The sequence below is a fragment of the Apaloderma vittatum genome, unplaced genomic scaffold, assembly GCF_000703405.1.
Source record: "Apaloderma vittatum isolate BGI_N311 unplaced genomic scaffold, ASM70340v1 scaffold3125, whole genome shotgun sequence".
Lineage (NCBI taxonomy): Eukaryota > Metazoa > Chordata > Aves > Trogoniformes > Trogonidae > Apaloderma > Apaloderma vittatum.
Genome location: NW_009717483.1, coordinates 7925 through 30985, shown reverse-complemented (window position 1 = coordinate 30985; position 23061 = coordinate 7925). Strand labels below are relative to the sequence as shown.

The 23061-nt window shown below is 35.6% G+C and overlaps 1 protein-coding gene across 1 annotated transcript in view; it reads right to left on the bottom strand.

Moving 5' to 3' along the window:
* The window catches only part of LOC104274305 (liprin-alpha-2-like), a gene marked incomplete at its 3' end in the record, with an annotated part of 56898 nt that extends 34271 nt beyond the window's left edge, over nt 1–22627 (bottom strand). Inside the window, exons 1-4 of the mRNA XM_009869901.1 lie at nt 22541–22627; nt 21920–22021; nt 13487–13651; nt 2803–2877 (exon numbers count right to left, since the gene is read on the bottom strand). Of these exons, the coding sequence (XP_009868203.1) occupies nt 2803–2877; nt 13487–13651; nt 21920–22021; nt 22541–22627 (429 nt within the window). The remainder of the gene's footprint in view (nt 1–2802; nt 2878–13486; nt 13652–21919; nt 22022–22540) is intronic.
* Between the last annotated feature and the right edge of the window lie 434 nt (nt 22628–23061).

The following is a 23061-nucleotide window of genomic DNA, read 5'->3' as shown; positions in this document are numbered from 1 at the left end:
ATATTCCATGAAATCATTTCTGTGTAACATTTCTGTGAAAAGGAAATGAACTTACTTACTCATTTTTTAATAGAAACTATTACTTTCACAGAATCAAAACAGCAATAAAGAGAATTGACTTTTTGGAAATATTACAAAGTGTAATTGCTAGGGTATTAAAAATATTCCATGAAATCATTTCTGTGTAACATTTCTGTGAAAAGGAAATGAACTTACTTACTCATTTTTTAATAGAAAATTACTTTCACAGAATCAAACCAGCAATAAACCATTTGGTGCACATTCTTGTTTCTGAGAAGTTCAGCTGAACTGACACGCTGTATCAGTAGTCACTGCTGGAACTGCAGACCAAAGCCGTTCTCTACTACCTTTGTGTGACTGTGTGTAAATATTAACTACACAACCTAAGCTCCCCCAAAGGGTCTAACAGTCCATCTCAATTGCCCCTGCAGTTTAAAGTCAATGTGTGTTACTACTCCCTTTCAAAAATGAAGTGCTTTGTAAGATGGTGTTGGCAACTAGAGCTAAAACCAGCTTTGGAGAGTTACAGATACTTTCACTCCCTCTCATATGCATGTAATATGCTACAAAGACTGTTAAATGAGAGTTTATGTACCATGTAATGATGGAAAGCTACAGTCTCTCTCTCTATTTTCCTCTTTTATATAAGGATATTTCCAATAAGTACTCATGAGTGTCTGCCGTTTCTTATCATTGCTCTGTGTCCAGAGCCACAGCCATGACCTTTCAGAGAGAGGTGCTGTCTTAGCGTATACATTCCTATTACTTTTTATCCCTGATAAAATCTGATACTTGTTACAAACCAGATCATATACTCATTTAATCAGGGGACCAATTTACTGTCATCATTTTATGTTTAGATATAGTCCTGAATATGCATTACACTCTTAGAATTGGTATGAAAAAATGGATATGAAAGAAAATACTAGTTCTTTCGGGAGAACAGAGTGACAGGAATACAGAAATTACTGAAAAACATATATCAATTCCCTTGGAAATTTGGCTCATTTATCTTCATATATATTATAATAAACTTAAAGCCCTTTATTTCCTATGTATTCACCATGGAACCTAGTATAAAAACAGGCTTATATATTGCAGTACTCTAATTAATTTGGTCTCAATTAAATAACTAATTTTGTGAACATTATCTGAACTCTTGTTCAAATACATTAACTGAAGATAAACCACACATTCTCTTCCACATCTGTTCATATCTAGCTCTTTTTTTCATTATTGAATTTCCATTTTTCAGCATTAGCAGTTCCTCACACGATATTCACAGTGTTAATGGTCATATTATGCTTGTTTGATTAAATGTCCATCTAAATGTTTTTAGTATCAAGTAGACACAAAGTTTGTACAATATTTATGAAGATTTGGGGCAAGAAAGGCTATTTCATCTTAACTTCATTGCATACATTCTTACTCCTTACTGTCAATACAAGTTCCACTAATTTTTTAAAAATTCAAATAACAAAGCAATGCTCTAAAGACCTGGTCCCATGTGCAGTGAAGTGAACTTGAATTTAATTGGATCATGAATGGGAGGGATTAGAGGAGCCCACTGCATCTCAGTTGTCTTGACTGACCCAAAGGACTGCTTTCTGTTTAACACTAGTGCAAATAACAGATTATGCAGCACAGTGTAACTAAAAGAAGTTGAACCCCAATTTTCTGGACATTATGAAATGGAAGAATAAAAAAGAGATTTTATTTTTGCTCTGATAAAATGCAGTTGCTTCAGAGAAGTAAGAGTTGATTCAAAATATCTAGTTCATAGTTTATAAAAAGGAAGTACTAATATCTTAATTGCAAATCCTTTTTTTTTTTAAGAATTTACTTTAAGAAATTAATATTCCTTTGCTTTGTATTGGAAAAAAAAGACTTTTGGAGTCTCTATTTTACATTACCACATATTATTCTGAATTGCAGGTAATCAAATTTTCCAGAATTATTTGGTAGTACTCTAAGATTTTCTGTGTCTGTGTTCAGTTTCTGTCTTAGGCTTGAGGAAAATGACATCAGCAAATGGACATAACCCAAAATAGCTTTAAACCAATTCTATTCCTTGTTTGACTTATTTTTAACAGTGTAGGAAGCACACACAAGGTGAATACTGAGAACATGTTGGGAACAGTAAAGGTACCAGCAGACTTCATTATTTATATTTTCCAGTGTCAGAATTGTCTTTCTGGGGAGCAGAATTCCTTTCTACATATGTGTACAATAAAATGTTGTGTTGCTGTTCACCGTTTTGAACAGTCTGCAAACTACCATACAGGAAAAAAATTTCTCGTCCAAGTTCACAAGAGTTATATGGCACCACAGTTCAACACGACACACTGCAATTAAAAGGGAAGAGACAAACTAGATTTCAAGGTCATCCATAATTCTTCCGTCCTTTATATAATTTATACGTGTGTGCATTTTAATTAATTTTAGGGTAAAATGGAAATTCAAATTATTAAATTGTTTATAGTATCTGACATATTTGTTGGTTCACTGCTTTTTCATGTCCAACAAGAAATTTGGGAAACTGTTACTAGCTCTTGGATTTTGGATTGCTTTCAATGGAATAGGAGGAGGGGGATAAATCAGTAAACACAAGGTTTTATTAATCTTACAACCACCTCAAACAAGGCTCACTGAGCAGCTTGATCAGAATGTAATTTATCTTTTTTTTTTTTTCTGACAGTTTTAATAAAAGTGATAGGGAACACATGGGACAGAGTATTAGAGAAACTAAACCTCAAAAGGGGATAAAGTGTTTTATGTTACCTCCTGGTTAGCAGCAGCTAGTTCTTCTTCCAGTGCAGAGACTCTTTCTAAAGAAACCCTCAGTCGTTCCCTTACCTAGAAGAAAAATCAAAATATGTGCAGTAACGTAATTTCTATCAGTATTTAAAGATTATATAAACTGCCATATGCCAGTTCATTTGCAGGCATGTGTGTTGCATCCTTTCATGAGACATATTGTGTAGTAAACATTTAAACCTAACTATAGGAAGAATTAACCCATGAAAATAGGTGTCAAACCTTAAATGTCATACTGCTGTTCCACAGTTTGCCTAAAATTTTATGGAATGCACAGTAATTGCAAATATTATAAGACCGTATTAGGTACAAAAATAAAACATTGTTCCCAAGCATCTTTTACAAAGGGCAAGGAAAAAAAAGTCTTTGCAGATGTTCTAAGCCCACTCCATGGAAGACAGGTAATCTGTTCATACTAATTGAATGCAACAAATTAATTGGAAAAATAACTTGCAGCATTGCCTTCAGGCACACATACTCAAGTTTCATGCAGTTTGTTTGGGTTTTGCAAAAAGTCATAAACAAGACACACTCTCATAAGCAGAAAAGACTGCCGTGTTTGAACCAGTTTCATAGATGACCTATTCTGCCCTAAGGACATCTATGATCTACTCAATTACTATTATTTTTTACGGTTGTATTTATTAATAAATATTAATTATTAATAAATAATACTAATTTAGAATCACTGAAGACATGTTTACTGGGTTTTGAGTGCTCTGTCTCAGCGTCAGTTCAGGTAGCAATAGACGACCTAAGCCAGCAGTGTTGTCACCAGTCTCCCAATATGATCAAAGGCAAATCAGAGCTAAAGTGACCCTCCCTGCTGCCTGTAGTGACTCTTTCCTGACTATGAAGGAAGCCTATGGCAACTTCTCTTCTAATCTACCTAGCTTTATTACATTACCTCACACTGAATGACTTTACAGCCTAGCTAGTCAGTCAACACTGAGGAAATGTTTCTGACCACGTTGTCTGACAATGCTCTCCCAGCTGATGATCCAAGGATATTTAAGGCTATTAGCAATGTCTGTAGGAAAAGTTAGCATATTCTATTAGACCAAGAGATGTAGCTGGAAAGCAAACAAATGAAAAAAAAAAAAATCTTTCATGTACAATGGAGCATTGTACATTTTCATGCATGTACAGATGTTTTCACAACCTTGACAAATACAAGAGATCTCTGAAAAGGTTGTGTATGTCCTAAATATTTTATACTTTTTCCAGTGATACCTCTTATTTTAATAAATAAATCCTTTTGGTACATATCTTATTTTCCACTACTACTGATAGAAGTAAAATTTTGCAAATGACTCACTACATTTCAAGAATGGCTTATACTTCAATATATGAGAATTGGAAAAACTACAGCATAGGACACTTACTAAACTTTAAAACTAAATCTAAAGATGAAATACATTAAAATTAATGCAAAAAATTTTACAGCCTTTCTAATAAATGCACATATAGCTGTTTACACATTACTTCGAGTTCTTTATTCCTCTTTATATACTTCAGTTTTACTAAAAGAAACAAAAATGGAAAATGTGTTTTATGTACTCACATTATTTGAATAGTCTCAAGTAACTATAGTTTTACTACACACTAAATATTGCTAGCCTTAACAGAACGGAAGGAGAAAAAGAAAAATTAGTTCAACACTGTTAAGGTGTAAGAAATACTAAGACATTCTCAAGAATAGAAAGTAGCCTCAATTTTTTAGTCCCATTTATTAATTAAGAGTGAAAAAACCTCATCTGTTGTTGTTCCCAAAGATGCGTATTGTAGCTTAAATGAGTATTTCCATAGGCTGTGACTATGGAATCAATAGCTGAGCTGCAGTAACTGACTGTGCCTGCTCCTCATCTGAGGCAAATGAAGTTTAAACCATCTTGAAGTGGCAATGACTTAGCCATCTTTGAATGGCATTGATATGAGTGAAAATCACTACAAAATTTTATTACTATTTCAACTGTTTTCATACGCCAGAATAACAGAATGCAGTAAAAATATATAACGGAACCCAAAATGTTTTTGCTATTTATTAATTTTTTATACTATTTTTCATCAAAGATGTATGTAAAAATCTGTAATTATAAAGCATACTTTACAAAATGAGCTACATAATTCCTGGGAAATATCCTCATAAAGCTTAAGATTTATGGTAGTACATAAGCTATCATCAAAGTCATTTTACATAATATTTTATAGCTCTAATACACTTGTATTATGTAAAATTAATTTGAAGTATTACATTTACAATTTCTAATTTATTCATAATTTCCATCGAATTATATTTTTCATAAAAACAGTCCACAACAAATATATAAGGCATTCATTATTCTGGCTGCAATTGAAAACCCTTAATTGTTTAAATAGCTAAAAAAGTATCTCTCAGTTAATTTGCCTTTCCTTTTCCTGTTTTTTAAATCATGTTCTGCCTGAAAAACAGTATTATTTCTCCAGTTCTTCTGTCAGTTCTAAGAGTTGCCCTATCCAGATGGACAAAAAGTCCAAGGCAGTATTAGTCCACTGATTGGTACTCATGTATCTCTCGCTACTCCTACCATGCTCTCTGTCTTCCCAGAGGTTCCCCAGTTCCTCCGGGGATCACAAAACTCTTTCTATATCCTGCTTCTCTTCCCACCACCATTCCTGTCTTTCACTATCTCTCCACTATTAAAGTCCATGTCGTTCCAGTGAGGGATGTAGTCCTGTCTTCAAGAGGACAGATTGCAATACCTCTAACCATAGTGGGAGCTGGCAGACAGCAATTTCTTAATGGAAAACTCAGCTTAGAAGGAAAAAATACATAGAAATATGACATTCATCTATCTGGCTTCAGTCATCTTGGCTGTAAGCACTGCTGAGGGACAAGATGACTAAGAGAAAATTCACAAGACAGCAGTTGTTAATAGCTGAAATGAAATACAACGAGTTAGTAATTTTACTTTAAAATTTCCTGAGTTTCCTGAAACCTCCATGCATTTGAGTATTTTATAAATGTGAATGTATGTTTAAAAAAATGTTATATCTAACACTGGCATTCACTTTGAGTAGTATTAGAATTTGCAAACCAATTAGGCTGCATTACTGAGGATGTCACAGCTTCACAAGGAGCTTGAATCATAAAAAAATTATCCTTAACTTTAGCCCTGTACAACTGAATTGTAGTGGGTTTTATATGGACATTTTAAAGCCTGAAAACAACACTGCCTGGATATAATAGGCATTTGTCTCAGATAAAATTTAGGAACATATTTTTTATGTGTTACAGCAGAATAAATAGGTAAAGAATTAATGCCTTTGTTTTGACTATAGAGTTCTTATATTCAAATCCATTTTTTCACTCAGCCCATTGTTAGTACCATGCAACAGTACCAGTGTGACACACAGCAACAGCTGAAAGTTGTTTCCTTTGCTTTGCCTTCCCTCCTTTCTACGTACACACTTAATGCACTGCCTTTTTTATAATGTCCTAACCAAAATTGCAGTCTGATGGCTCTTATTTGTTCTCTGAATGTAAGAGCTGCTAAAGGAACTGAGAACAACTCTGCCTTGGCACGAGAGACTTAGTTTTTCTTTTCATCTGACTAGTGAATGACTAATTCAGATTCACGTTTGCCATGGGGACATCGGCAATGTTGCAATTAATTCTTCATGTTCAACCACATATATAGTGGCTGTTGAAGTTGAGGGAAATGATTGATACTATCAGAGAAAAAGAGGAAAAGTGCTACAGCAGTGCTCTAATCTTAAGGATAAATCTGTTCTGGTTCATAGCCCCAAAAAGGTAACTTCTTTTCTCACTTTAAATTTCTTTCTTGGTCTTCAATTGGTTTCAAAATAAACTCGAGGAAAGACATGAAACCTGATTAAAGATTTCAGTTTTGGTCATTCACATTCCAGGAAAGAATACAGGCTATAAATGCCATATTAACCTGTATGATATGCATAGGTTGAATCTTCAAAAATATTTTACTCTGAACATTATTTACCAGTTAATAATTGCATTAATGTTTTCCTAAACAAATTGAATAACCTTTGAATTTAAGTATGAGGCTACAGCCAAAGCCTCTGAAAAGCCATATACTGTATTAGATTACCTCTTCAACTTTATGCTACAGCAAACAATACAAGCAGAATCATCCTCATTTCTGAGAGATGCAGGAAAAGGGTGTTGGTCCTGGTCACTGTCTTGTTAGAGAAAAAGGAGCTGGAACAAATGCAGACTATTTCTATCTGACAATTTCATTTATTTTTTTTTGGTATCGTGAATGCAAATTAATCATTAGAACATTACATGCTTTTTGTCTGGAAGACAAAGCCAGTAAGTGAGTAACTATGGTTCACAGAAGTAAGCACTACTGCAGTGAGATTGTGTTTGTCACTTCAAAAATAACGTACTAAAATTTCATATGGTCCTTCAATGTACTTCTATTTTCTTGGGCACTAGATAAAGCTTTACTAAATTAGGTTTTGCAAAGTATGACTAATCAGATGCCACCTGATCTATCAGGACATGCTATAATACGCAATTTTAAAGGACAGATTCCCCTTACAGTGCCACAGACACAGCAGAAAAGAGTTGCTCTCTCCATGTTGGAGAGTATGTTCAACATGCACCCAGATGACTGGGTATTCCTCTGGCTTTTAAATGCAAACACATTATCCTGAAACACATCAATGTCATGTTAGTGCTGCTGTCGGTGCAAAGTATCACCCATCTTTCTCTGTCTCCTAGCAACTGCTTCCCACTCTTTTCCTTGCTGTCAAATTCTTTCTCCATTCTCTCCAGATCCACAGCCCACAAAGAGCTTTTAAAAAACACTTGCACATGCTAGAATGCAATCACTTTTTTTCATGAACAGTCTATTGAATAAAAGCTCTCCTAGCTACCTGCTAATGAATAAAAGAGAGTGATAATGCTGATATGAATAGGTTGTTTTGATTTGCAAGAATATTAAGTATACTTTTGTGTTGTGAATTAATCTTATGAGAATCAGTGTTTCATGAATCTAAGACAATATCACTTGGTAGATGCTTTCCTCTCTAAAGACCAAATGGAGACTTTTCTTAATAAAATCAACAAAAAAATAGGTTGAGAGAAAAAAGTGCTTCGACCAGTTTTCTCTTTATGGAAGCACATTGTACATTCTGAACCCAAAGTTTAAGGCAAAACAGGAAGAATATCTGCAGAAAAGCCAGCATGTTCAGACAGATATTAGAACTTGATTACAACTATAGAATAATGTAAATAAAATATTTTTTCTAGCTCTTGCTGAACTGCATAAAAGTACATATTTCCTGACCTACTCTATACTGAATGTCTATTCTAACCATGAAATTAATCTGCACTTCTATTCAACTCTAATGATGTCTTAAAATCATCTTCTTTCATTGTATTACAAACTACTCTATGTATATTCATATATAAAATCCCAAAATATTCCATAGTGTTGCCTTATGTTATCTCTATAATTTTTCATTGCATGAAATGAAATAAACCAAAGAAAGATGTCAGCAACTTAGCAAGAGAAGTCTTTGAGACCTGAATCACTAAGAAGGTCAGGAGTTACGTTCATCTGAAGAGAAGTTTCTACACAGACTATCTTCCCTATGAATACAGCCACAAATTTCAAGCAATTTACACAATAGCAAAGGCCATCAGAAATGTTAAGTCAGAATTTCACATCAGTCCCAGTCATAGTCAGTCCTAACCTCCAACATTTAAAAGTTTATATTTTTTTAATAATGCTCATTGTTTGCTGGACGTAACATAACCTTATGCTTAGAAAAAACGATCACTGAATTTAATTTTGAACATGAAGAAAATCTAGAATTGGTAGCAGAACTGCCCATGTCCTGTGTTTTCATATATCTAAAAAAAAAAAAAAAGCAAAATTAGACAAAGATGTTTGAAAGTTCTGTCAAATTACGCTTCTCAATAATAATAAAAACGTTAGTGCAGTGTAATTTTCATTTGCTGTGCTGTGACACAACTCACCCAAGGAGACACAATGAGATTGCATTGAGAAACAGATAAAATATTAAATATTTATAAACTAAATTAACTCTTTCATTATCCCAATGCTCTAAAGTGAACACTCCCACAAAATACACTACAATAACGCAGGACCAGACTATGAAGATTGCTTGCTTGGCACTGCTGGGATCTCATATGGATAATGGGGTAAGAATAACAACATACTCTTATTGTCTCCTACTCACTAGGTTGTACCTATTGGGTTCAGCCAAACAGAGCTGGCTCTCTAGCATGGAAGGTCATGACAGGTTCCCATTCTGCAAGGGGTGAAGGGAAGCTGAAAGAGCTGTCAGACACCGAAATTACTGTCCATGACGGTCATATCTTCTCTGAATAATGCAATCATGCACATGATCTCCCTATGGTGGTGTGTCTTTTGGAGAAAAGGTAAAGCTGAAGGCCAGACTTCACAAGATATACAGAGACATAAGAGGCTTTTTGAAACAAGGTATCAATCGTGGTTCTCCTTTATCTTAAGGTGGCCACCCTGGGAATACGAACCCCAAAATGCTATATTTTATTTTCCACCTTCCAGTCTGTTTCGTATTTTTCATTGCATTTTGTTATAGTAAAGAGGATGTTTTTGTAGTTCTTGTACCGTGTACACAGCAAAACTTCCATTAGCGGTCAAGTTACATGACAGAGCTTGTTGTAACACTCCAGAATGTTTTAATCTAGGAAGGGAAAACACAAAGAAAATTTGCATTTGGGAAGAATATAAAGACTTTCTTGGGATTTTTGTAAGTTTTTAAAAAAATAAACAAACACATTTTAATGAAAATGTCTTGTTATGCTTTTTCAAGGATGTAATAGCTAATTCATTGATTTCAACATCAACATTTTTTGTAAAGAAAAAAAAGTTTACATTACTCATTTGCAAATGGACATGATTCAATGCATTTTTGGCCATTGCCATTATTCTTTACCTATTAAACTACTCTGGTTTTGGTTGCATTTCCTGATGTGGCAGTCTTTATGTCCTGTGACATCAGTATATCACATGCCATCTTTTTTTTTTCCTCAGTATTTATTGGAAAGTTCCACCCTCAGATCTCCCTGAGCACAGCAGCAGAGCCTGTGGGAGGGAAGCATAACCCACAACACAGGAGGACGAGACATACGTAAGTCAAAGGGAGCAGATCAGCTACATCCAAGGATTTTGAGAGACTTAACTCATAGTAGTGAGGCCTTTTCCATTTTTGTAGGGTAATCCTGGGAAGACCCAGGGAAGTACAAGCTGGCCAATGTTGGGAAGCTTATGGAGTAAATCTTCCTGGAAGCCCTTTTCAGGCACATAAAAGACAAGATAGTGATTGGGAAGAGCCAGTATGACTTTGTCAAAGGCAGATGACATCTGGCCAACTTTATTGCCTTGTGTGATGAGATGACTGGCTTCATGGATGAGAGGAGACCAGTGAATGTGCTTTTATTTCAGCTTTACCAAGGCTTTCTGCAAGATCTTCTATTTACTCCTAAAGAAAAGGGTGAGATATGAATTGGATAAGTGGATTTTATACGATGTAAAGGAAATTTGCTTGACTGCAAGGCTCAGAGGTTTGTGATCAGTGACACAAAATCCCAGTGGCATCCAAATGATATGAATTGAATGGAATAATCCCAGGCAACAAGACAGTCTGGGAAAGAAAGCAGTTTTGCAGAAAAGACATAGGAGTGAATAAGGCCAGATACAGAGTTCAGTCAGCAGGTTGAAGGAAATGATTATTTGCCTCTGGACTTTTGAGACTGCTTCTGGAGATATACTGACAGACTTCAGTGAAGGTTCACCAAGTTGGTCATGGGCTGGAGCACATGGCATATGAGAAGAGGTTGAGAGAGCTGGGTCTGGTCAAATAAGGTTCACAGCAGACCTTATTGCTGTCTACAACTTGCTAACCAGAAGATGTGGAGAAAACAAAGCCAACTTCTTCTTGAAGATGCAAAATGACAGGACCAGAGCGAAAAGGTGCAAGACTCGGCAATAGAAACTCCAGCTAGGTATTACAGGAAAAAAAATTACAATGGGAGTAATGAAGCACCAGAACAGGTTTTCTCCTTGGAGATACTCAGAAGTTGATTAGACAGGACCCTAAGCAACCTGAAACAGCTGGCCTTGCTTTGAGCAGGAGTTTGGGCCAGATGTCCTCTAGGAGGTCCAGCCTACATTATTCTACTAGTCTTTGAATGACTTCAGTGAATTTTCATAGTGGATTAATATCTTACTTCTGAAGGGTCTGAAACTAATCTAACATTTCTGTCAAACAACGTGAAGAATACATGACTCACATAAAGGTTATTTAGCACATTTGGGTGCATGCAATATTTTTCACTGCCATTATTTTTGAATAAAAATCCCAGTCATGCTGACAATGTGAGGTATAATATGACAGGTTTACATTATCAGGAATCTGGATGACATATAAAATGTCTTTGATCCAATTCTTCTAAAATGAGGCACTATGACATAAACACAAAGTTTTATACAGAATTTGTACCTGTGAAGTGCTAGGTTTATAAAAAAATATTTAAAAATAATTTACTAAACTGTTTCCTTAATTGATCTTTGAACATTTTATAATAAAAATATGTATTATTATATACAAATTAAAAAAAAAAACAACACAGAGATGAATAGCACATAGGAAAAAGCAGTTTGGGTCAATCAATGTTAAAACTTGCCTTATAAGGTAACGAATCTCCTGTTAGTATGATTGCAGATGGCTGATTCTTCTACACTGATAATTATCATTACCACTGGGACAGAGACCCCTTATGTACATATGTGTACCTATGCCACTCCAAAATTTTTAAATTAACTAAATACTGACTTTAACATGTTACATTAAAAATATAGTAAATATATTTAAAAATAAAATTTTTGAGGATATATAGGCGTAAATATTATATTTAGCTTCAATCTAATTCTGTTTAATACTTTTCAAAATGAGATGTAAAATAAACAGCATATTACCTAAACATAAGAAAAACGAAAGAAAATGGTCAAGAAGTACATGACTGCTGAAAAATCAGAATCTATTTAAAGTTTGGTTCTTATTAATTCCCATTTTTATCCAGTGCAGTGTCAAAAAGTCAAAAAACAAGAGAGCTCTCTGCTCTATGGTTTTAGCAATGTTTAAAGAGTTGGATAAAAGATCAAAACGCAGACCATAAACCCTATTAATACTCAAAAGACATTTTTAAGCATACAGGATCTTGTAAGCCTTACCAAAATCCAAAACTTATTTTAATTATTGCTTACAGTGGCTAGAAGTCATTACATTCCCCTTTCCAGATTTTATGTGGATATGCTTATATGATAGATAACTGACTAGAACATACAAAAAAAAAGACATATACCTGAACACAAAATAAGTTTTGATTTGGCATAAGTTCCTTAAATTCATTTAACTTTGAACCTGATACTTATCCCAGTGACTTATAACCCACAGTGTTTCACATCTTTATGGCAAATAAAAAATAAATATTACTATGTAACTCTAGCCATCCTTTTCATAAAGCCATTTCTTTTCATAATAGTTCCTTAAATATAGTCAACTTTCTGCGTGTATTTCTAAATTTTAAAAAGTTATTTATTACTGTGAGACCATTGAACTGGATCTTCACAACACAGCTCAACTGTGCGGTCAATGGTTTCAGATGCTGTGCTGCCCAATGACTCCTCTGCTTACCCAACCATCTCCAACAGAGAAGCGACACAGCCGCAGCGATGAGCCTGAGCAAATCAGCCAGGACAGATCCCACAAGGAACCAAATTCTTTGCTCGTGAGCAACGGTTGTCGTGTGCTCCTTGCATGTGTAGTTTTGAGGCCCCAATTCGGATACATCATCTTCTGAGCATATTGTTTCTAGACATGAAGTGCATTTCTGAATTCATGTAAGCAATGCTCAAGGGGATACTTCAGAGTTGTACAAAGTTTCATTCACACCAGAGTCTTTTCAGCACAGGATACATGAGGAATCCAGTGGAAAGACTCTCTTAATGAGCATGACCAGATGCAGTTATCATCAGTGGGTTTTATCTTGATTCTGCAAGCCCTTCATTACCTCTGATAATGAAGGATTTACTACTTATTTTAGGTTACCCTACTTGTAGAAGGAACACTGTGCTTATGCAGTAAATGCTAAAAACATCTCTGAAACTTAGGAGGTTTTCCTCCTAAAATTTTTAAGAGACAAGTTCCCTTACACAGTTTGAAGTAGCATGTTCTGCCTTTTTGCTCTGTGTGTTTTTAAAATTTGAGATACCTACAATTTTTCAGAAAGAACTTAAAAACATATTGTACAGACAATAAATTCCATGGTGTCATCTTTATTTAGTGCACAATAGGAGAAGCATGGCTGGGTGGGGTGAGATTTGCTTATTTGGAAAAGTCAGTACTACTGTCTACAAAAGACAGCTAAAGTGACCTGAAGTGCATAACAGCTATTGGTCATACATTCTCATGGATTTCTCTGGACATGTGTAAATGCTGTAAGCACAGAATATATTCCAAGAAGTAAATAATACTGTTGCTTTGTTGCACCAAAAGGCGCAGCTAAGCAAGTCAAAGACAATATTTAATAAGATTTTTTTCCGTACTGTACCTTTTCATCCAAAGCCTTATGGTGCTCAAACAGAGATTTCAGAGCTTTGAGGACCTCAACTTCACTGGAAACTCCTGAGGGAGACTGTGCTTGCCGTTTCACCACTGTCATCCTCAGTGACCTTTCGTGTCTTGAGACAAGGCACTCCAAATGTTCCAGTAACAGCTATTGGATTTGATAGAAAAGGTTGTTAATTTTTGTGCATCTAAATGCTGTGAAAATTCAAAGTACAAAGTGCATAGTAGTAAACACAATTTTCTTGGCAAGCTCATTGTAGGAGAGACTGCTGGCATTATTGAGAACATTTCATGACTCTGAATGAGATGGAATAGGAGACATACTCATGATTTCACTTAAAAATCTGCTATGGAAAGCAAGAACAACAAATTACTCAGCATAGGGTCACTATTTAACTAAATTAAATACATATTTACAGTATTATTTGAGATCGTAATTGATAAGCTTTAACAACGAAGTAACAACCAAAGCCATTCAAGTGTATCACGAAAAAATAATAATGAATTATAAATAAGTAATCCACTCCAACTGTAATATATTTTCACTTTATACTAGGAGTTACTTAACAATATATGTAAAAGTAAACAGTATATTTTACTGGTTTTAAGATTATTCATTCAAAATGCCTTAGCTAGTGGTGTTTGTCACTACCATGTACTCTAAAATGCTCACTGTCTCTGTTGTATATACAGACATCATGGACGACAGAAAGGTCCATAGAGAGAAATTTCAGGCAATTGTAAATATTTGTAGAATAATCTGTAAATAATCTATTGTGAAAACATGTGATAATTATTTTTCATTATTACTCTGAGGTCAAATGAAAAATTAAAATGATATGTCGATGTTTTACAGAAAATTCCCCATTTGTTTATACTTTCATAGGACTATCATTGCTGTTATTACTGTCTGAACACAAAAGAGAATTGGTTAGATGTACGATTAAAGGAGGGTAACTAAATTAACGAAATGTAGCGCATGTTAAATGTATTGTAATTACAACATATAATCGAACTGGAAATGTGAATGTTACATGGATAATTGTTTATTATTTCTCCTTCAATGTGTTTCTTAATATACATACTATTAGTAAAGATGCATATTTATCTGTAATCCATATTTATTCTCAATCACATAATGATCTTTATGGTTACATGAATTAGTAGACATAGAAGAGCAAAAGCAGAGTGTAATTACAACAAAGTTGTAATATATTGCTATTAAGCCAGGAATGATTAGGGTTTGACGTTATCTTGCTTTAAATGTGGGTCTTATGTCTGGATTTGCACCTGGTTATTATGTTACAATGACTGTATTATTCATAAAAAATAGTCAACACATATGAAGACAATGTTAATACATTAAGAATTTTAATGACTCCACATAGTTCAAGAAAGGAGGGTATTTCTACCATTTCTGCATTCAAGTGATAGCCTGTATTTATCAAAAACAAATGAGAAAGAAATTCATGAGGTTTGTCATCCTATCCCTGTAGGGCTGACAGCACATAAAAGTGGATTTTTAATTACTTGAGACAGTTCAAAATCACAGGTAAATTTGAGGAGACTTCTTAGTCACAGAACCATAAGAAACTCTGTACGGGGCTGTGGTAAGGTTGTAACTCAAACTAGATCAGAATAGCTTCCAAATACTTACGGACCTTCTAATGGGGTGGTTGTGGAGGAGTTTACTATGTGGAGTGGACAGTGTAGCACCCTAGCCCTTTGTAGAGCACCAGATAACATATTTAACTTTAGGTTAAGCTACTGCTGTGTTAGAAAACATGTACAATATATAGAACTAATCTAATGGAAGTCATCCATTTCATAAACACAGAAGCTAATTTTACCTTTAGCTTTGAATTACCATTATAGAGGTCACAAAACCATATTACAATATCTGTAGATATTTCATAGCCATTAAATAAATTACATAGAAAATATTGTTGCCTATTTTACTGCATAAAGACAGTTGAACTTACATCACAGCTAAATTTCAGAATACTCATGGAGTACTACTGCACTACATGTGAACATTTCATGCTTTTTCTTTTTGTTGTTATTCACTCAAGCTACTCAGCAGTTCATTTTTCTGGAAACTACCACTGAACACTGGAATATTCCTTACTGGTAGCCCTAAGAATACTCAAGAAGGCATGCTGACATAGGCTTGTAAAACTCCTTATTTTTACTCTTTGACAAAAGTCAATTCTATCTCCCTGGAAATTCTGTAAGCATTGCTGATAGCACATCCAGCTGAGCAAAAAGTATTATTAACTAGGTGTCCTCATACTACATTATTCCCTTTCAGCCATGCTGAAAGGGAGGAATAACCCAAGGGTTAGAACACCTGACTGTGACTGAACACCTGATGGAAAAGCCTTGGCCCCTGCTCTGCTGAAATGACACTGCTATTTCACCTGTCTTTCCCCCAGCTACGATTACATTTAAAAAGGAAAAGGGGAATACATCTTCCCTACTTCACCAGAAAGAGCAAATGTAACATAGTTTCCCGTTGATACGATGATGAGAGAAGGGACATATATAAAATTGACACTGGAGATAATGGTGTGTTCAAGTAATGTTTAAGGGCTGAAGGAGATCACAATAAATTGAGAGCATGGGGGCATGTTGAGGACTTTCCCCCTCCATAATTAGAGAATTATTATTCCACATATTTGTGAGAATACCACAAGATTTCATGTCGAAATAAAATTGAAACAATATCAGTAGTTCATTTAAACTATAAAAAAAAATTTGAGAAACAGCTTTAGGTATTGTAGTATGTTGCATTTAAACTCTGGCATTAAGAAAGATCATGGGCTGCTGAGCATTTTCTGCTCCCTCACACTTTGTCAAGCTGCTACAGTTGTCCATCACTCAGAGGGACAGGCAGCTTGCAGAGAAAAGACAACGATGATCAACAGTCGCAGTCAGGACAGAATTACCCACGCATCATTGTTATGTTTTTCCATAAGCTTGACAATGAATTATGAAATAATCTGACAAGTGAATTTTACTCTTATGATGGGCAAATTTTAGGATGCTCAACATGTCGTGCTGATAAATGTATTCCAGCTAAATGGGATGAAGGCTTCTGGAGCTCTAGACTCTTCAGGAGCATAAAGAATGCTTAAAAATAAGCATTTAGAGACTGAAAAATGCTCTAGTGCACATTTTGTAAGTGAATGAAATGTTTTAAAAATTATAATTAGAATTAAATCAACAAGAATGGAGAAAATTGTTAGATTATACCCAATGTCCTGTATTTCTCAAATCATTTCCAAAGCACTTACGGAAGGGATTGACTTCTATGAAGTGGAAATGCCTGGTTAAATTTAATGATATATACTACATTGGTGTAGTTTATAACCTACCTATATTATACTATACTATTATTGTTAGTACATGGATATTGATTTACATACGGAAAATGAAAAATGTGAAAACATTATTTTTTAGGAATGATGACTCAGTAACTTGAAATATGGTGTGACACAGTAGAGTTTATATTAATACAGGTCTGGGATTTTAATCAATATAAAATATTTTATCTTTAGTTTCAGTAAACGTGTTTGTAAAAAAAGTTCACAGCAGGATAATAAATTAATAAATTACTGAATCAAGAGAGGGTGATGGAAAGAAAAGGAGAGGCATAAGTAATGGAAAACATGGAAAAAATATAAAAGATAAGGGATTTACTAAAGTGAGACAAACTTAGTTTCAGGGATTACTTAGAGGAATGGGACAACCCACTGAAAAGACAATTCTCTTTTGAGATCCAGCTTAAAATTTCTCACCAGCACAGGCAAAACTGAATTTCCTTTCAGCACATTTAGAATGCACATTGTTCAGTGATTCTCCATCTCTCATGCAATCAAAAACAAGTAATATAAGCAGACATGGGGTTGAAAATTATCTCTAAAACCAGTCACAAAATCAGTAATTTTCTTCAGCATTTTTCCACAATGGCAGAAAAAAAATTGCACCTGAGGTTAGATGGGGTGACCTCAAATAGCTATACTGGTGAACTACTAGTTAAAGTCTTTCTTCGAAAAAACAAAGCTATAGCCCATGGACAGCCTGTGTTCTGTGTCTGTCTCTGTCCAAGACAGAGAAGAGAATACCGATAACCTCACACCTTAAGGGAAACACACATATGTGAACCAAAAGTACAAAAGAAAATGTAATAATCAAGATACTGATATGAAGTAATAGAAATCAAGAAAAGTTTTTTATGAGAATAACAAACACAAATGTAATAACTGCTAGATTATAGAGTGGCTGAAAATACAGATATTGAATTGCTGTATATTACATTTACTATCTACTGTCACTGTTTTCAGGGACACATTCTTATTTCAAAAGAAGAAACATGCGAGTCTAGAAGATAGATCATAGTACTGAAAAAAACCAAAGAAAATTACTATCATTTACATTAGTGAAGTAATCTTTTGACCTTTACAGAATCTTAGGAAACAGTTATTTTAATCTATACATTGCTTTCAGACTGTAAGAACTCATGTATATTGTTTAAAAAAGAAAATGGAGTGCTCAGTTTAGTTTCAGCATCTATCAAAATGATGTAAGTAAAAGGACCTCTAAGAAAATGAGCTAAATAAAAGAGTTAAAACCATGCTTTAAAAGATATTCTTAGAGTTTTCCAATCAATATAGGGTTAAGTTCTGATCTATAGGAATGATGAAACTGATGTGCCTATTTGAAGATGTTTCTTGAACTATTCACTAAGGAATTGAGTCAATAAAATAGGAATAAAATTAAATCTAAGTCAGCCTTGTACATTTTAATATGAGCTTCAGCTCCTGAGATATTAAGTAAAAGAAATACTATGACACTGTCTCTGTTAACGCTGCTTCATTCATTTAATTTAAGCTTAGCATAGCCAAATTAGTGTTTATAATTTCCATTAAAGAATATAGATAACAGTGACTGTGTTCCAGCTTCAGAAAAGATACCTTATTTCTACATGCTCTAGGTGATCAGTCTAGCTAGAGAAGATCCACAGAAATAGTAGTTTCTCTTAAGATATTTTTGTATATTTTTTCGAAGTCCCATGCAATGATTTTCCAGAGAGAATCTGTTCAACCTATTGTCAGCAACACCACATCCATCAATACATGTTCATATGCTCTCACATTTTTTATTTTGCCTTGTGTACTGACAGACTAAGTTGCCAGCTAAGTTTCTGATATGAAAATATTTCTACTGTAGTATGTCACAAAAAGTTGGAAGCCCCATCCCTGGAAGTTTTAAGGCCAGGCTGGATGGGGCTCTGAGTAGCCTGATCTAGTGGGGGATGTCCCTTCCAACTCTGACAATTCTATCGTTCTAAGTTAATTATTATTGGCAGTAAAAATGCATATTCAACAGCAAAAGGTCAGTAGGAAATTTTGCTTAAGAATACTGCTAGAAGGATTGAGTAGGAACTTAATTAAATATTGGGGTAAGGTTTAAACCCTGGTATTTTGGCTGTAGGGGTCCTAAGGAATGTAATTCCGTCATGGTCTCTCTCTAATACACATTGCTGTCAGGGTCTGCCACTGCAGCTTGGCACAGAGTAGGCAAATCAGAATGTGTGGTGCTGTTTTGGGTTTTGTTTGCTTGTTTGATTTTGTGGAGATAGGCAGAAATTGTATACGGCTGTTGCCAAGAAATAATGAAACACATAGGTGTGGGTCTAGAGTAAAGAAAAACCTGCTAGTTAGGTATAACTTAAAATGCGAAAGGGAGATAGAAAGCTAGTGGGTACTCAGAACCTGACAAAGTTGCCATTTTTATTTCTTCTTGCTGATCTTCGGTTTGAAGCAGTAGATACTTCAAACTGTATCTCTATGCTGTTACCCCAAGGAGGTAAAGGGCTGGATTTAAAAAAAAAAAACAAAAAACAGAAATGTCAATCTGAGCACTTGGAACTAAGCCTCATTTTTTAAAAGTAGTAGGAAGTGCTACTTGGGACAAAAGTGGTTATGGTGAGTAGTTCCACCACATGTAGTTATGACCCACCCAGCTAGATCTGGGTTAAATGTGAACACTAGTGGGTTGGAAGAAAGAGACATTAGTGGGATTAACTTTATATATTAGAAAAGACATTTAATTTCCTCACTGCAAAAGTGTATCAGTCATCCTCCAAATATTATTGCTTTATGAGAATCTTTATTTTGCATTAATAACAGCATAAAATTCAGTTTGTAAAAGTGGCTTTTTATAAGCAATGCCTTCTCAATGAATATTGCTAGAAACCTCATCACTAGCATGCCATCAAGACTGTAGTCTGGAGATAGCAGCTTTGTAACTAAAATGCTTGTCTTTCCCAAGAAAAGAAGTGTACAGGAGCCTATAGAAGACAGCATGATTATTGCAGCACACTCTAGCAATTAATATAGTATATAGCAGCTTAAAGCCTGGCAAGAACATATATATGACACAATGGGTTAATAACTTATTAATGAAAATCCTAGAGGTCAGGGTAAGGCATGTCTCATTTTTTTCTTTCTCCTTCCTCGTTAATACTTAGGCTATAGCCTTCCCTTTTGTTTACTGTAATGTCTCCTGCACTTCCTATAGTTTTTCATAGCCTACATCTTTTCACCTCCAGTGAAAAGCTGCATCTTTATTCTGCAAACACACTGGTAGAGTTTACCAAATTTAACTACAAGGACTTCTTGCAAAGATTATCACACCCTGTAACTCTCATTTGTTGCTATTAGTTCTCCTGTCAAATCTCTTACCAATTTTTCTTCTACAGAACTCAAGAAATATAAAATGGATGCTTCTTGGTTTGCAAAGAAAGTGCCTATGACAGCTCAGTCTGATTTCTGTGATGACTTGCAGCTGACTCATCTTTCTTTTCTCTCACAGTTGAATGGCCAGTGACTATCTTCGGCTACTCATCTGTCTCGGGATTTTTGCTAGTTTGCATTGCTTATATCAGACCCACAGTAAGTATGTTGGAAGTTTTAACGTACCAAAGTTGGTGTTCAATGGTTTCTGTAGTGAAACGGATAAAGTATTGTGCTAAGCAGTTTGCGCACATAGAATCATAGAATGGCCTAAGGTGGAAGGGACCTTAGAGATCATTTTAATCCAGCCTCCCTGCCACCAGGGATGCCACCTCGACGAGATCAGGCAACACATGGGGACTGAACCGGAATCGAACCTGTGACCTTAGCGTTGTTAGCACCACACTCAACTGACTGAGCTAACCGGCCCCACATACTTATGAAGAACGTAGGACAACTGAGAAGATGATGTTGCAAAATTAGGTTATATTTTTTTCTGTAAAGGAAGGCAAATGGATAGATATTCTGTGCAGGAATGGGTATATGCAGATTATTGAATAGGTATATAGGTGTATATTTTAATTACATAGCTTTATTCAAAAGTTTGGGCTGGAAATTAACACAAAGTATTCTTTATGCTTTGTAAATTATTTTCGTTATTGACTTGCCTATTTTTTACCAGGAAAGATGTTACCTGAGCAGACAAAGTGCTATTAGTTTAGTGAGAGGAGGAAAACTGAAAGAACTACCCGGACCACAGAAGAACAACATACGGATTTGAGAAAACATCCTTGGTTTACAACCTCTCTGAGATCCATTCCATATGTCCATCCATCACCAGCCTGACTCCTGTCTGATCTGGGACTACTTCATCTCTTTTCTCACATCTTTGCACACCCCATCAAGCCTCCGCTGCTCCTCTCTTCCATTTCTTGATTAATTCTGCCTTTTCCCAGATACGTTACATGCAAAAATTATTTTATTCTGGTAACTATTCTGTACTCCATTCGAGAGTTTTCAGAAGATGCCATCAGATAATCTTGTTCCCAGACAGAATAACATCTTCTGGTTGAAGTAGAACATGGTAAACTTGAGGGTGAAATCTTGTCTTCACTCAGCTGTATGACAAATGACATTTACTTCAAGGGTCACATGGCTGCAGCCAGACTAAACAACAGACTGACTGTGATACATGAGGCAGCCTTCGTCTTATCCTTATTCAGATCGAATCTAAGGCACAACAGAAAGCTGGGTCTGTTGTAACCTTGCCTTTTGCCTTGATGAGAGATGAGGACACTTGCAGGCTGCTTAGGTGGGCCCTGTGTCTTGGAACGCTGCATAAGACCCTTGCTTCACAAAATGTCTAAACTGAATGTACTTACAATGTTATATACATACTCTGCTATTTTTGTAATATATTGTGCTAACACAAGTACTCAGGACTGCAGTGTGGTAGATTATTATCTTAGTTAGAACCTTACAGTTGTCATGTGCTTATTAAAAGGCTGGAATTTTGTCATCTTATTCATACAGATGAAGACCTCAATTTATATCTAACTGTATTCCTCCTGCTTTACACATACATGATATCCAGAAAAGGTCTGCTATATACTTACTCTTGTGTTGTTTCTTTCAGCTTTCAGCTCTGAAATCTCCTCCTCTTTTTCAAGCAGCTGTTCCCTGCATGCATTTAATTCCTTTGTCAGTGCAGCAAACTCCTGTGGAATGAAATTAGATATGAAGTTACTTCAAGATGTAAGCACTAGAATAATCAAATCCATATGAATCCTAGAGTTTGAAGATTTAAATAATATTTCGAAATCATCAAACAAAGTACCATATGTAAGCATTTGCATCTACTAAACCAAAAGTCTAAGCATATCTAATAACATTCCCCATACATAAGCTATCAGAACCACACCAGAAGAACAGAATTCACCTTTTTCATAGCCATAGAGACACCACATTTCACACATAATGAGGTTCAATTCAACATATGTATGACTTTCAATAAGGCCAAATACCAGGTTTTGCACTTTGCCTACAACAACTCCCAGCAGCACTACAGGTTTGAGGAGGAGTGACTGGAGAGCTGCCAGCAGAGAGGAATCTGGGAATACTGGTGGACAGCCGGCTGAACATGAGCCAGCAGTGTGCCCAGGTGGCCAAGAAGGCCAACGGCATCCTGGCCTGTGTCAGGAATGGTGTTGCCAGCAGGACTAGTGCAGTGACTGTACCCCTGTATTCAGCACTGGTGAGGCCTCAAATTCTGTGTCCAGTTTTGTGCCCCTCACCACAAGAAGGACGTTGAGCTGCTGGAGCATGTCCAGAGAAAGGCAATGAAGCTGATGGAGTTTCTCAGGCACAAGTCTTATGAGGAGTGGCTGAGAGAACTGGAGTTGCTCAGCCTGGAGAAAAGGAGCTTCAGGGGAGTCCTTATCACTCTCCACAACTACCTGAAAGGATGTTGTAGAGAGATGGGGATCAGTCTCTTCTCCCAAGTAACAAGCAAAAGGGCAACAGGAAATGGCCTCAAGCTGCACCAGCAAAGGTTTAGATTGGATATTAGGAAAAAGTGTTATCAGGAATTGGAACAGGCTGCCCAGGGCAGTGGTGGAGCCCCTTTGTTGGAAATATTTAAGAGTCAGGTAGACATAGTGCTTATGGATATGGTCTAATTGAGGACTTGTCAGTGTTAGGTTAATGGTTGGACTCAGTGATCTTAAAGATCTTTTCCAGTCTAGGTGACTCTGTGATT